At 45.6% G+C, this 13,494-nt stretch overlaps 2 protein-coding genes across 2 annotated transcripts in view; both read right to left on the reverse strand.

Annotated features, from left to right (window-relative positions):
- Positions 1–2,289: 2,289 nt before the first annotated feature.
- Positions 2,290–11,378, reverse strand: Cavin4 (caveolae associated protein 4). Its single transcript, XM_041667665.1, has 2 exons — positions 10,817–11,378; positions 2,290–5,535 (listed from the first exon to the last, which is right to left on the reverse strand). Exons 1-2 carry the CDS (start codon positions 11,222–11,224, stop codon positions 4,834–4,836), a joined length of 1,110 nt encoding a protein of 369 aa, XP_041523599.1. The 5' UTR covers positions 11,225–11,378; the 3' UTR covers positions 2,290–4,833.
- Positions 11,379–11,706: 328 nt separating this feature from the next.
- Positions 11,707–13,494, reverse strand: part of LOC121458309 (tomoregulin-1) — a 131,334-nt gene continuing 129,546 nt past the window's right edge. Inside the window, exon 10 of the mRNA XM_041667505.1 lies at positions 11,707–12,828. Coding sequence (XP_041523439.1) covers positions 12,744–12,828 — 85 coding nt within the window. The 3' untranslated portion in view covers positions 11,707–12,743. The remainder of the gene's footprint in view (positions 12,829–13,494) is intronic.

The following is a 13,494-nucleotide window of genomic DNA, read 5'->3' on the forward strand; positions in this document are numbered from 1 at the left end:
GATGGTACTGGAATGCAGTTTGGGTTGGCTCTAAGCCACCTTGTGGGTACTGGGAACCAAATGCTGCAAGAGTAACAAAAGCTCTTGCTCACCGAGTCATCTCTCCAGCCCCATGAGTTATACTTTTAGCTCTGCATATTAGGATCTGAAAACAACTCAGGCTGCACCTTCAAGCTGAAACCTACTTTCATACATAGTGGATTCTGTGCCCTAGTTCCAGCCTCCCCACCTCACTGTGGGACTGGGGAAAGCGTCAGAGAGGACGTTTTCCCTTCCAGCTACTCTCAACGGCTGTAGGTCTCACTGCCAACTGATGACATGTGACTTTCTGCTCCAAATCTTGTTTTCTTTCTTCTTTCTTTTTCTTTCTTCTTTCTTTCTTTCTTTCTTTTCTTTGTTGATTTTTCGAGATAGGGTTTCTCTGTAGCTTTGGAACCTGCTAGCTTTTATACACCAGGCTGGTCTCGAACTCACAGAGATCCACCTGCCTCTGCCTCTGCCTCTGCCTCCTGAGTGCTGGGATTAAAGGCGTGGGCCATCACTGCCCATCCAAATCTTTTCTTGCCTCTGCCGCACTAAAATGTGCAGTTTCCCACTGAGACACAAAGGCCTATCTCCTGCCATGGCTGCACGCTACCTTTACCAACAGAATTCGTCAGTTGTCTGCCCTCCACTTGGGAGGTTTCCTGCCCATATACAAAGCCTGTAGTAAAGATCCCACTTTGGTCTCCATTGTGCTGCGAAACCTTGTATGGCATTTCCATCAGCTAGAACTCAAAGAGAAAGAATACGTTTTACAAATGCATCGTAAATCCCTAATACATTCTGCTGTATTATGCTGTGATTCAGATCCAAGGTGACAAGCACCAAAGGACCTCGGTGAGACGAGGCTCTCAAGCAACTAAGGCTGAACAGCCGTGCACCCGAGCAGCCGGCCTTGGCCTGTGTAAGCGGGTTACAGTAGATTTTATTGCAGTCTCAATTAAACAAAGCCCTGCTTTAGCTGGAATTTTCAGGTGTCAAACAATACACAAGAAAAGCATCCGTGGTAAGAATCAGGAGTTGCTTTTCTTTGGAACACACAAGAAGCAAGTAGGACTCTGGCCTTGAACAAAAAATAGAATCGGGAGGCCCAGTGGATGTAAGCCCACCAGGCAGTTCTGCTTCTCAAGGGCGTGGGTATACTGAAGGGAGGGCAGCGCAGTGAGGGAGGAAACCGTGCAGTCCTAAGAGACTTAGAACTGGGCAGCAGCAGTTCTAGATCCCCCAGCGCTGCCAACGCTGATCTGGGGGGGTAGCAGCTGGATGCTGGAAGGGGCAGCTGCGGTGCTGGGAGGGGCAGCTGCGGTGTTGGGAGGGGCAGCTGCGGTGCTGGGAGGGGCAGCTGTGATGCTGGGAGGGGCAGCTGCAGTGTTGGGAGGGGCAGCTGCGGTGCTGGGAGGGGCAGCTGCAGTGCTGGGAGGGGCAGCTGCGGTGCTGGGAGGGGCGGCTGCGGTGCTGGGAGGGGCAGCTGCGGTGCTGGGAGGGGCAGCTGTGATGCTGGGAGGGGCAGCTGCGGTGCTGGGAGGGGCAGCTGCGGTGCTGGGAGGGGCAGCTGCGGTGCTGGGAGGGGCAGCTGCGGTGCTGGGAGGGGCAGCTGCGGTGCTGGGGCATCACCTACACAAAGGAATCACAAGAGTGACCCAAACCTGAGCAGGAAACTCCTTCACTACAGACCTGGCAGTGGCACTCCAAAGTGAAAGAATTGAGGATAAAAACGCGAGGATGGTCCTTCCCCCTATTTGGATACCAAGCACTAAATTTTCTTACCAGAGTTCAAAACCAGAAGCTGCAGAAAAACCTGTGCCAGAGTAAAAATAAAATGGATCCGGTGATTTCATCCCATCCCAACGCACAGTCAACACGGCTCGGAGGAGTATTTGGCAGAACACGACCCGTGCCCTTTAGCAGGTAAGAATCACAGTGAGGGGTTGGGGAGATGGCTCAGCAGCTACTTGTTCTGCGACTGTGAGGGCCAGAGTTCGAATCCCAGCACTCACAAAAGAAGTTCACCTGTAAAAGGTGAGCGGAGATAGAAAGATCGCCGGAACCTGCTAGCTTCTGGCCTAGATGAGAGAGTGGGAACACTACCTTCAGGGAGAGACCCTGCCTCCAAAGAGCAGGTGACTGGAAGCCAGAGTCAGGTGTCAGAGGACACCAATGGCCTCTCCTGACCGACACACATGTAAGTGTACCTTCACACACAGACATGAATAAGTAAATCTTTAATTTAAAAAAATCACCATGACCACCAGACCTATTCCAAAGCAACCCTTTTAATGTGTATGAAAGGCAAAGAATGAACTCAAAATGGTTGCATTTTTATTTTGGCTTCTACTTTTCATTCATGAAAACTTGCTTTTGGGGAAGGCGTCCACTCTCGGCAAGCTGACCGCCCATGTACGCTAATGTTCTGCATCAGCACTTTCTTTAACCTGTAAGCAGGAGCCAAACCACTGCTCAATGGGGACACCCGGATCACCACATGCAGGAGACAGCTTTGCACTTCCCCCGTCACCCCTAAAAGAGTTTCCAGTCCAGCTCCCCAACCCTGGCATCTGAGGCTGCTCTTCTCTGTTGCACTAGGAGGCGGGTGGTAAGTCCTGCTAAGGGTTTGACTTGAGTAAATTATTCAAAGCCTGCTATGTGTGACTCAGCATCACAGATGAATAACCCGGTGTTTACAGAAACGCTGAAAATAATGAATGCTGGCTAGAATACTTATGTTAAATGAATACACGGATTTTGCAGCCCGTTACCTCTGCACCAATAAAACAGAGTGAAGGTACAATAAATTATGAACGTGGAATTTAGCAATTTCCTAGGCATGGAAAGACGTTGGCACACACTTATGGCATGGAGGAACGGTCCTGGTAACGATCTGAAGCAGACGGTTATGATTAGCCTCCAGCAACGTGAAGCACCCAGTGTCTGGTGTCACACAAACCCCGTCTGTAACTTCTCCACACTAGAACCACAACACTGGCCTCACACTTTGTACTCACAATCATTCGACATTCAAATATATTGTTGGGCACCCAACCTCCTTCTAAGCTATTATAAAAAATGTTTTCTTTTGGAATTATTCTTTCAAAGTTTTATTTCATGCTGCCCATGCTTTAGTTTGCAATATAAAAAGATACCAAGATTCCTGGCAGTGGTGGCACGCGTACTCAGGAGGCTGAGGCAGGTGGATCTCTGAGTTTAAGGCCAGCCAGAGTGAGTTCCAGGCCAGCCAGGGCCACACAGAGAAACCTGTCTCAAAACAAAACAAAACAAAAAAGAAGTAAGGTAAAAATTGAGGCCAAGTGAAAAGAAAATTATGCTGAACCATATGAATATATATATATATATATATATATATATATATATATATATATTCCAGGCTCAATCAACTCCACTCGTGACCCTCTTGTCTCAGTGTGGTCAGTGCTGGGCAGCAGACAAAAGCTCCCATGCCTGCATATTCCTAACTACTACACAATTATTCAAAATTAAACTGGATGTCAATAAAAAGTTTATCAAAAATCCTACCATCTCTTCCATATCAAAAAACGATCCAAAGCCTTCAGTGTGCCAGAAGTGTGGCGGGTGGTGGGATGTACTTCCTAACTGCACAGATCTAGAGCTAAGTGGGACCCGGTATCCTCCAAAGTGGCTGTGAGGGATACTCAAGGGCACTGTTTGGGACATGCTAGCCCTATAAGGTTCACTCTGGAAAATAGGAAGTATTAAAGGTCATGTCTATGCCTACATCAGGGCAGACTTTTAAAAAGCCACAACCGAGCCCCAGATTTCCACCCCATGCTGTGCACACAGAACCTGCACTAGTCTACCCCACATCCAAATCTAAAGGCAGTTAGACACGGATTTCTGAGGAATATGTTAGGACCCCACTAAAAGTCCAAGGTTGGTTTCAGTCTTTAACGGAAAAGTGCCCATCCAAACATTTATTTTTCACTCTCCAAGCTATGAAAAGTCTTGCAAAGTACAACATCAGTTTCTGCTCAGCTTGGGCCTCAGTGCCTGGTACTGAGGGCTTCTTCAAAGATGCACCTGTTAAGTCCTGTTAGAGGCAGCGGTGTGGTTCATGCTTCTCCACTGAATGTGTGTCTTGCTCTCACACACTCTGTGACAGACCCTCAGATCTCAAGTCCTCCAAGAAGCACATGACAAGCAAGGCCTCCCCATTTCCATCACTGGAACTGAATGGCAACCGGCTGAGCAGCTCACCAGCAAGAAAGTTACGATGCCACAGCTAAATGTTCACACCCAAAACAATTTTTTTTTATTCCTTCACTGAAGAGCTTCATAAGGTGTATGGCTACTAATCCACTAATGAATCTCCAGACGTGAACATCTGGATAACACAATATGTTCATCAGCTACTCCCCTTTGAGACTGGACTTGTTTGTTAATCCTGACCCAAAGCTACAGTTTGCTTGTGATCGATGAGCAGATTTGCCCCTCCTGTGTTACGGATAACCAAGCATCTAAACACCTAAGCCATGCAACTATGTTCTAACTGGCCAAGAACTGCCACAAGAAGGTGTGACACTAGGGGGAAAAAAGCTATCAGAGTGATATATATTATCAGGGGAAATAGAATCATAAGTTCCCGAGGAACTTATAAGAAAGCTGTGTATATAAAGTTTTTATAATCTTTAGAACTTTAAAGGTAAGAAATGAAGTTTTTGTACCATTTGCCTTTCTACTGTGTGTGACTAAAAAATGACTACTCGATTCAAACCATGACCACGTGACTTGAGATTGATGCTCACACTTAATTCCTCTCTACGAGGACTGCTTTAAATCCAACAGGAGCGATTCATCGTCTTCTACTCTCACCTGAGGTTTAAAAGTCACCTTCAAAGGCTCAGGAGGTGGGGGATCCCCTCCTTCTTGGGGAATGTACCCTACCTTGGCCACCTCCTTTTCTGTCTCACTGAACTCCTCAGGGTGGAACTCATGGATGGGCCCCAGCGCCAGGCTACCAGCGATGATATCCACACCCATCCCTCTGTCTCCCTCCTGGCTCTCCGCCTTGGGATCCTTTGGTTTCCTAAGGCTGCGTATCTTGAAAGCCTCCTTTGAGGGGGCAGCATTTGAAATTGATTTCTTAAATCTTTCTCCTGACTGTCTGAGTCTCTCCCCTGACTGTCTGAGCCGCTCCCCTGACTGTCTGAGCCGCTCCCCTGACTGCCGCAGCCTCTCTCTCCTCTCGGGTGTGACGATTCTAGTTCTAATTCCACTCACTTTCTTGTCAAAATTCTGCCGCGTCTTCTGCATGTTCTCTTTGGAAAATGCCTTCTTGATATGATCAATGTGCTCCTTGCCTGACTTCCTAAACTTGGCGGATCTGCTTTCTTCAACGTAATATTCTTCATCCGAGGAGAGCTCTATCGGGGGATCAAAGACTTCCTCGTCCTCCTCCTGGTTCTCAGGCAGGCTTCTGTCTTTAACAACAGACAGGGATGAGGGGCACCGAACGTTCTCCTGAAGGGCAGAAGAAGAAAGCATGTGAGTGATTCCTGCATGGCAGGCACCAGCTGTCACCTCTGGCCGCACCTTATGACCCTCCTCCATGCTGTTTGTCCCAGGCTGCATTTCTCAAGGTCTCTCTCCGTTGGCTTTTGTCTCACAGATACTGTTTCTTCACTTTCCCACTCCTGAGATGACAAGCTTCTCCATCAGCACAGGCATCTTTCGGTGAGAGGTGCAAACCTCAAGGCCACCCATCATGCTCTCCACTTGAACTTCCTTCCCTTTCTCTCCCAGCACCAGTGACCACTTGAGTGTCACACAAGGCAGGGACCTCAAACATCACCCCCAAATACTCCTCGCCCTCTCCTCCCACGATCAACTAGTCATCAAGTCCCACCAATAACACCGCAAAATAATGTCTGCTTCTCACACCCCCACTCATGTCTTCATTCTGCTCCTCGGGACCTCAGGTCTCAGCTCGGGCCATCAATTCCCTCTAATCCCTCTCCTTGCAGACCATTATCTGAGAATTTCCCGAGAACTGTTTTTACAGCACAGTCTGGTTATAACCCACTGAAGACTTCCAAGAGCCCGTCAGTGCTCAAGGAGAGAACCCGAACCTTTGCAGAATGCTTAGAAAATTCTGACCTGATCCTACTTTCTCTCTTCTCCAGCCCAGACGCATGCTCCATTCTTGAGGGCCTCAAACAGAGAAGGTTTTGAACCCTGCACAAGAGGAGTGCACCCTATGGTACCCTGGATGTAAATCCCAGGATAAGTATAGATGTTACCTAAATACATTTGCAGATAGGATGCTGTATCTCAGTGTCAAATAGACACTCACACCCTCCACCTTTGTATATGTGCCTGCTTCTGTCTCTAATACCCCTTGACCTTTTTTAGCTTCACAAATGACAGCTTTCCTCAAAAATCAATTCAAATGTCCCAAGTTCCCCCAAGTACAGAGTTAAGAAGGCCAGGTCAGGAGAGGCCCTACTGGCCAATAGTAAGGACAGGAGTTACTATTCCAACAGGAAGACTTCTCAAGGTTTTGAGGACAGCAAAGACATGATTTGACCCATGCTGTATGCTGTACAAGGGTCACCTGCTGAAAGCAAGCCATGGGGTAAGATAAGCAAGAACCATGACTGGACAGTACTGAGCTTAAGCAAAGGGAAGGTAGATCAGGGAGGGTGTGGGGGGGGGCAGGGAAAGGAGCGAGACGTCTTCTAACTGCAGAGGTGCTCTGAAGGTCAAACCCATAGGACCTGTTGCTAGATCAACAGAGAGAGGACTCCACCATTAACTGAGACAGGCACAGAAGCCAGAGAAGGAACTGGGAAAGAAGGGTGGGACACTGTCTTTGGAATGGGCACTGGGTATGCAGACAGAGAGGCTGAGTAACTGGGACTCAGGAGGGAGGTAAGGGCCAGAAACAGGCACTCAAGAACCATTAATACGGCAATGAAATGAAGAGTCATGGAACTCATGCACTAGAGAGCTCAGTTGAAGTGTTTGCCACATGTGAGAACCCAAGTTCAGCCTCCAAAGCCCACATAAAAAAGCAAGGCAGAGGGGAAGTGTTTGGGCTCAGTAGGTAAAAAGTACATCAAGCAAGCCTGATGACCTGAGTTCAGATCCCTCGGAAGGAGAAAATAAGTTCCCAAAAGTTGTTCTCCGGATTCCATACACATGCTATAGAGCACACTTGTGCGCGCGCGCGCACACACACACACACACACACACACACACACACACACTCCAAAGTCAAGCGATCAGAAGACAGAGTGGTGTTTCATTCAAAATTCCTCGGAGAAAAAAGGGTTTCTCAAAACTCAGAATTAAATTGACTTTGGGAAACTACAATAGATAATATACTATTCCCAGAATGACTTCAGGACAAGACAAGTCTCCTGACAAATGAGTCATTTTAAGTTTTATTTTGCTGCCATGGTGGTCCATAACTATACCCCCAGTTCTCAGGAGGCTGAAGCAGGAGGATCACAAGTTCAATACCTGGACTATACAGTAAAATCCTGCTAGAAGAAAGAACTGAAGAAGGAAGGAAGGAAGGAAATGTTCAGGTTTTGATTTTAGAATGTTGGGGGATTTTGAACCTATACATGAGTAAGGAAACAAAAAAGGGAACCACCAGCCAGTGAAGAAGACAGGACACCAGGAGAGCAGGACCCTAAACAAACTGGTTTAGGAGGAAAACCAACTCTGCCAAGTGTGGAGAAGCCAGCACAGGGTATGGGTAAAAGGAACCTGGTGTGCTACTTAGAGATTATTTCTAAAATGTAACAGGCGAAAGAAAGAAAGAAAGAAAGAAAGAAAGAAAGAAAGAAAACAAAACAAAAAAACAACCAGCATTGATACTTGAGATCCACGTTGATTCCATTCAACAAACAGATGCAGTAAATACACAAGGAGGATGCTTGCACACACCCTAAAATATAACCAGCCTGAAAGCCAGGATGGCATCCTTAGAATCTTTTTCCTTAATTTAAATTACATTTTTGGCTACAAGATCCAAGTGCCCATGAGCCTCCACGAGAGAAGCAGAAGTGGGCGTCTCATAACTTCCTGATGAATCAGTTAGAGGCGGTGAAGTTATTCCTCTCCTTCCTGCACCTGCTGTGGGGAGCAGCCCAGCAACCATGTGGGTTGGGCGAGCCTGAGAAGGTTGATTAGACAAGGAAAGAGCCCAAGGGTATTGCTTGGTAGGTAGAGATCCTCACAATGCTGCAGGGAAGGCACCAGACACAGGGAAATGGGAATCACTTGCCCTCTTCTTCAGACACACCGCAGACAGTACAAAATCAGGCTTTAAAACAAAGGTGAACAGAGAGAGGCAAGGCTAGAAAAAGATCTTGCCTGGAAATCCATCCCAGTCCCTATGAATCCTTGCCACTGTGCGCTAAGGGTAAACACTCTACTGACAATGGAAGGTCGTAGGGGTGAATTATAGTTGGCATATGAATACAGCCACATTTGGATATGAAAATCCAGGTAACTTCTTTTTTGTTTTTGAGACAGGATCTCACATAGCTCAAGCATGCCTCAAACTCACTGTGTATTTGAATTCCTAATCCCCCTGCTTCCTCCTCATGAATGCAAGGGCTGTAGGTGTGTACCAGCACACCTGATCTAAAGATTTGTTTTTGCAACAGAACAAAAACTGTGGGTCAGAGTAAAGTGAGATTGAATTAATAGGAAATTAACACAGATGGGGCATTTTAGATGCAGAGAACTCTGGGACTTATTTGAGGATGTTCCGAAACTTACTAGGTAACCACAGACTTGTGCTTTAAAAAGTTACTGGAACTATGAGAAGATACACTGTGGCTCATGCCACACATGAGAGAGGTCACCAGGGTGAACGAGTATTCAAAGAGAAACGACCTGGGTAAGAATGTCACACCATTTTTAAATGCCAACATCCAGAATTTGGCAAAAGCTTAGCCATATACAACTGCAAAAGGTAGGATACCAATATTTTGTTTATCTGATACTGTTTTTATTATTATCCCTTGTTACCAAGTTTATCCCTGTCATCAATATAAGAGATTATCAACAAGATATGCCCAGGGGAAATATAAGGAAAATCTATGCCAATAATATGAGACCTCATATCTTCCCTGTACACCTATAAAAGATAGCAACTGTTTTTTTTCTGACAAATTCTTGTGTAATTTGAACAACTAAATTTCACAGATTCTTCAAGAATCTTAAAAGAAGAGGTTTGTCACTAACTAGTGCCGCTCAGTTCCTTCACGAAACTATAGGATCCAAAAGCAGAAAATAGCAGTAAGTTACAGAGAAATGGGAGTCAGAGAAAGAATTACTTCAGTGGATGGGACCAGCTGGAATTTTTGTTTCCTTGCTGGGGCTTCTGTCAATCCTGTGGGAAACCTGGTCCTCAGACCCAGGGACTCCAAGTGTACTTCCTGACATAACACATGCCAGTGAAGGGTAAGAACCCAGGTAGGGGCTAACGCCCCTGTAAGGGGAGTGGATTTATTCCGCAGTTCCATTCCCAGCTCACCACTGTCTGCTCTGACACTGGAATTGACACCTGAAGCAGGTGACATTTTTAAGCCCAGAGAAAGGCCTCTAGAGGCCCGGAAGGGTGATAGAAAAGGACACTGGTCCACTCTTCTATCTTTGAAATAAGCGCCTCCTCTCTCTCCTCTCTAGTATCCTCAATAACCTGTGAACTCCGAAACAAGTCCCAAATACCACTCTCCCTTTCCAGCGTGACTCAACCGCTCAGCAGAGCACTCTGGAGCCCTGATCAAGGCACAGAGAACGGGAAGGTTATGGACCCACCAACTGTGTCTGCACTTCATTTTGTGTTTTATTCTTCTAGGGGTCTATGCCACGGACTTCTGCTTTTAAAAGCATAGCGCTGTGCACATGTACTGATGGACATTCCCATTAATTACCTTAATTAATGACTTAATGATTTTATGCTTAGAACCAACTCCCCGGCATGAAATTTGGGGGCCCGAAGACTTGGGAATTTGTAAAGTTCATAATATACACTATCAAGAACGCCTTCTAGAATGTGGTGCCGGCTACTTATCCCAATAGCGGGACAGGGAAAGCCGCCCATTCTAACGTTCGCACTCTGGGTTTATGGTTCCGTGATGGCCACTGTTTAGACGGCTGAGAAAGGAGCCCTGATCTCTTCTACTCTGTATTGTAGAAACTCTTCTCTCTTCATTATTCTTTCCTAATGAGGGGGAAAGAGTTTAATGCGTCCCTTTTCATTTACAAGAGCTCAAAATAGTACTGCAGACATTGCGTGTTGCCACAGGTACGCTCCAATTTTTTAAAGTATTGAGCAGTGATAGGAACATAACACACACACACAAAAAAAAAAAAAAACCAAAAAGCAAAAACAATTTGACTGGCACTGACCTACATCCTCTGCCCGTCCCAGTTTCTTCTTTTAGGTAACAAAGATGTTTTTTTTAACTTGAGATTTCTTAGGACCCTTTTGGCTCCAGCATTCTGAAGTCTGCTGGGTCACTATGCTTAAAAGGACTCAAATACTGAAGAAAAAAACAAAACAAAAACTGACAGAATTAAGTTTCAAAGGGAAGAAATAGCTTGAGCCGCAAGCCACAATTCACATTACAGGCCACGGATGGCAGAGTGTCGGTTAGCAAGAATGGCTCTACCCTGAGGTGGCTACTCAGCGAGCTCCACGACATACCACAGACGGTGGCTGAGACGTGACACCAGAAACCTACAGTCATCAAGCTGAACACAAGTGCAAGCTTACCTGAAATATTACCACGCGGAATTTGTTTTTCTTCATTATTTCTTCTTGCTTGCTTTCAACTTTGGTTACGTGGACCTGCTGCTTCTCCACCCTGGCCTTCACGTCTCTGATGTGAGCGCTGACTTTCCGGGTCTTCTCAAACAGCTTGTTGACAATGTAGCCTGTGTTGCTGTGGGACTGTGAGAGCTTCAGCAGGTCAATCTGGACAGACTTTATAGCGTTCTCCATAGCCCGGTGCCTCTCTTCTATTCTCTTCTGGCTGGCCTGCACACTGTCCACGACGGTGGCCACCCTGTCCAGCACAGTCACGATCGTAAGAGCGGCGTCTTGGTCTTCGTCTTCAGTCACACTTGACAATCGATTCTGGTGGATTTTACCAGCACTGGAAGCAGACCCGTTGTGCTCCATCTTACTTCTTCCTCAGCAGATGATGTCCTATAGCAATCAATTCCTATACTCGAAGCCAAAAGTCGGCTAGGTAGCAGGCTACACGAAGCCGCTTTAAGGGCTGAAAGCCGCACCCTGGAGAGTGGTCAAGTATTTATAACTACAAATGCCCATCCGTGACCGTCCTGCAACACGAGCCCGTGCAAAGCACCAGGACCAGTTCCAAACATGCTTGCTGACTGACTAAGAGCCTCAAATAAGACCGTGTGGGTGGGAAGGGAAAGCTGTCTGAAGTTCACTGGAGTCACTGTGTTACTCATAAGAAGCCTGCAAGCCAAGCAGCTTGGAACACTGAGCAAAATTTTTCTCTTTGGATCATTTCAAGCAATAGTTTGTACAACTATGTGGACTGCAATCTTCCTTTCCTGTTCATTTCACCTATTACAAGTACTAATAGACCAGTACCAAAGAATACAAGAAATAAACACACAAAACAGACCATATAGTGAAAACATTATATTATAACATGCTTTTCCAAATCAAATTATTAAAATTATTATTTAAGTTTGAACATAGTCTTTAAATCCTACATGCATAATTTTGACTAGCCAAGCTACACATTAGACACCTCGACACATTCTACTCACATTTCAGACCCTTGAACAGCAACAATCTATTAATAGAGCTACTACAGGACAAATTTGAATCAGAGGTCTTGGGTCATTCTGAAGCTCACTTTCAGAGCACCAATCATTAACAATTATTTCTGCATTGTATTCACAAACACTGATACGATTTGTGTATTTCTATTAAAACAAATGCCATGTTTAAAAGTGGATGTGGATTAAAGTAGTTTAACTGATAAGTAGGTTTTATTCCAATCTGCTCGTTAAACAGCCTATCCTGACAATATCTAAATCTATTTTCAATGAGCTGCTCCGTCATTAATTCCCAGGTATCTTTCCAAATTATCAGAACTATGTCTTCAAAGAGAGAAATCGTCGATTCCAGTTCGTACAGCTTATAAATATGTTACATCTAAAACACACACAGCTTTGCAGCTCATGCAATAAGGGGCAGTGTCTAAAAAAAAAGCAGGTACTAAATCTCAAAACCATTTAGATATCTATTTAAACACAGTGTCTTCTAGATTTTTTTTCTGTAAGAAAAGGGATCTGTAAACATCTTTACTTTCAGTTCATGCTTCGCCGTTTGCTGTGGTCCTTGGAGAAGTCTGACGTTACAGCCATTGTGAAGCGGGTCCGTCCGTCTTTGCAAAAATATTACATTCCACGGGGAAAGAACAATTCTTAGTATTACCATGTGGTACAAATTCGTGAAACCGATTTCTGTATTTAAAAACATAAAACGGAGACTACTAAACAGTCCAAAACTGCTGTAGCTAAATACTCTAAATACGAGCCAACGGTACTACACTAAAAATGTCCAAAAATAAGGCCTCTGAAATAAATATTTCCATTCTTTAAAAAAAGACGTAATAAATGTACATCACATGGTCAGTGTGCATATAAAAGTCAGTTCACACCATCCGGGATGAAGTGTCTGAAGGAAAATGGCCTAGGTTTTGCTTCTGCCGACGGCCTCTATTGTTCTTGGGGCATTTTCTGTTGCACAAAAACACAGAAAGAAAAAAAAAATTATTTAGCTAAGAATGTCAAAGTAATACCCAGTTCACACACTGCACCGAGTTAGGAAACGAAACAAGACACTGTTTATTTCAAGGCAAGATGAGGACAGACATAACGGCTGTTTGTTCTTTGCTAAATGGCTCGGCGTTGGGAGGGATCACACTCGTGAATTAGGAATGGTGCCCACGCTGCTGATAGACATTTCTGAGAAGGACGCCTGCCTCTCTGGCCTAGCAGCTGCTCGGTTCCGATGATGAATCACTGTGACGGTAGGAAAGACGTTGACCTGGCTGTTTCCCCTGAGTGTTATCATGGCACCAAAATGACATGAAATGTTTCGCTGGAGACCGAGTAGCACTGCGCTGATAATCTCTGACGGTGTGCACTCAAGTCCTCCAGCGCAAGAAAACACAAGGAGCTGGTGTACAGCAGCTGCAGCAGGCCACAGAACCGCACTGGAAACGGGGACCCTCAGCTGAGAGATCCCAGGACAGGTCCTCTATCTCAGTGAATGTGGCCCTAATGTAGAACAAATCTCAGGACAAAAGAATGCGTTAATGCAGAGCAAAGGTGCTGAAGGGAACGCTGTGTTTTGCCTTGGATCCTACTGGCTGTAGTAGTAACCGCTATCCTAGCCACCTG

The sequence above is a fragment of the Microtus oregoni genome, unplaced genomic scaffold (genome assembly GCF_018167655.1).
Source record: "Microtus oregoni isolate MIOR12 unplaced genomic scaffold, Mior012 000017F_ref0000208, whole genome shotgun sequence".
NCBI classification, from domain to species: domain Eukaryota; kingdom Metazoa; phylum Chordata; class Mammalia; order Rodentia; family Cricetidae; genus Microtus; species Microtus oregoni.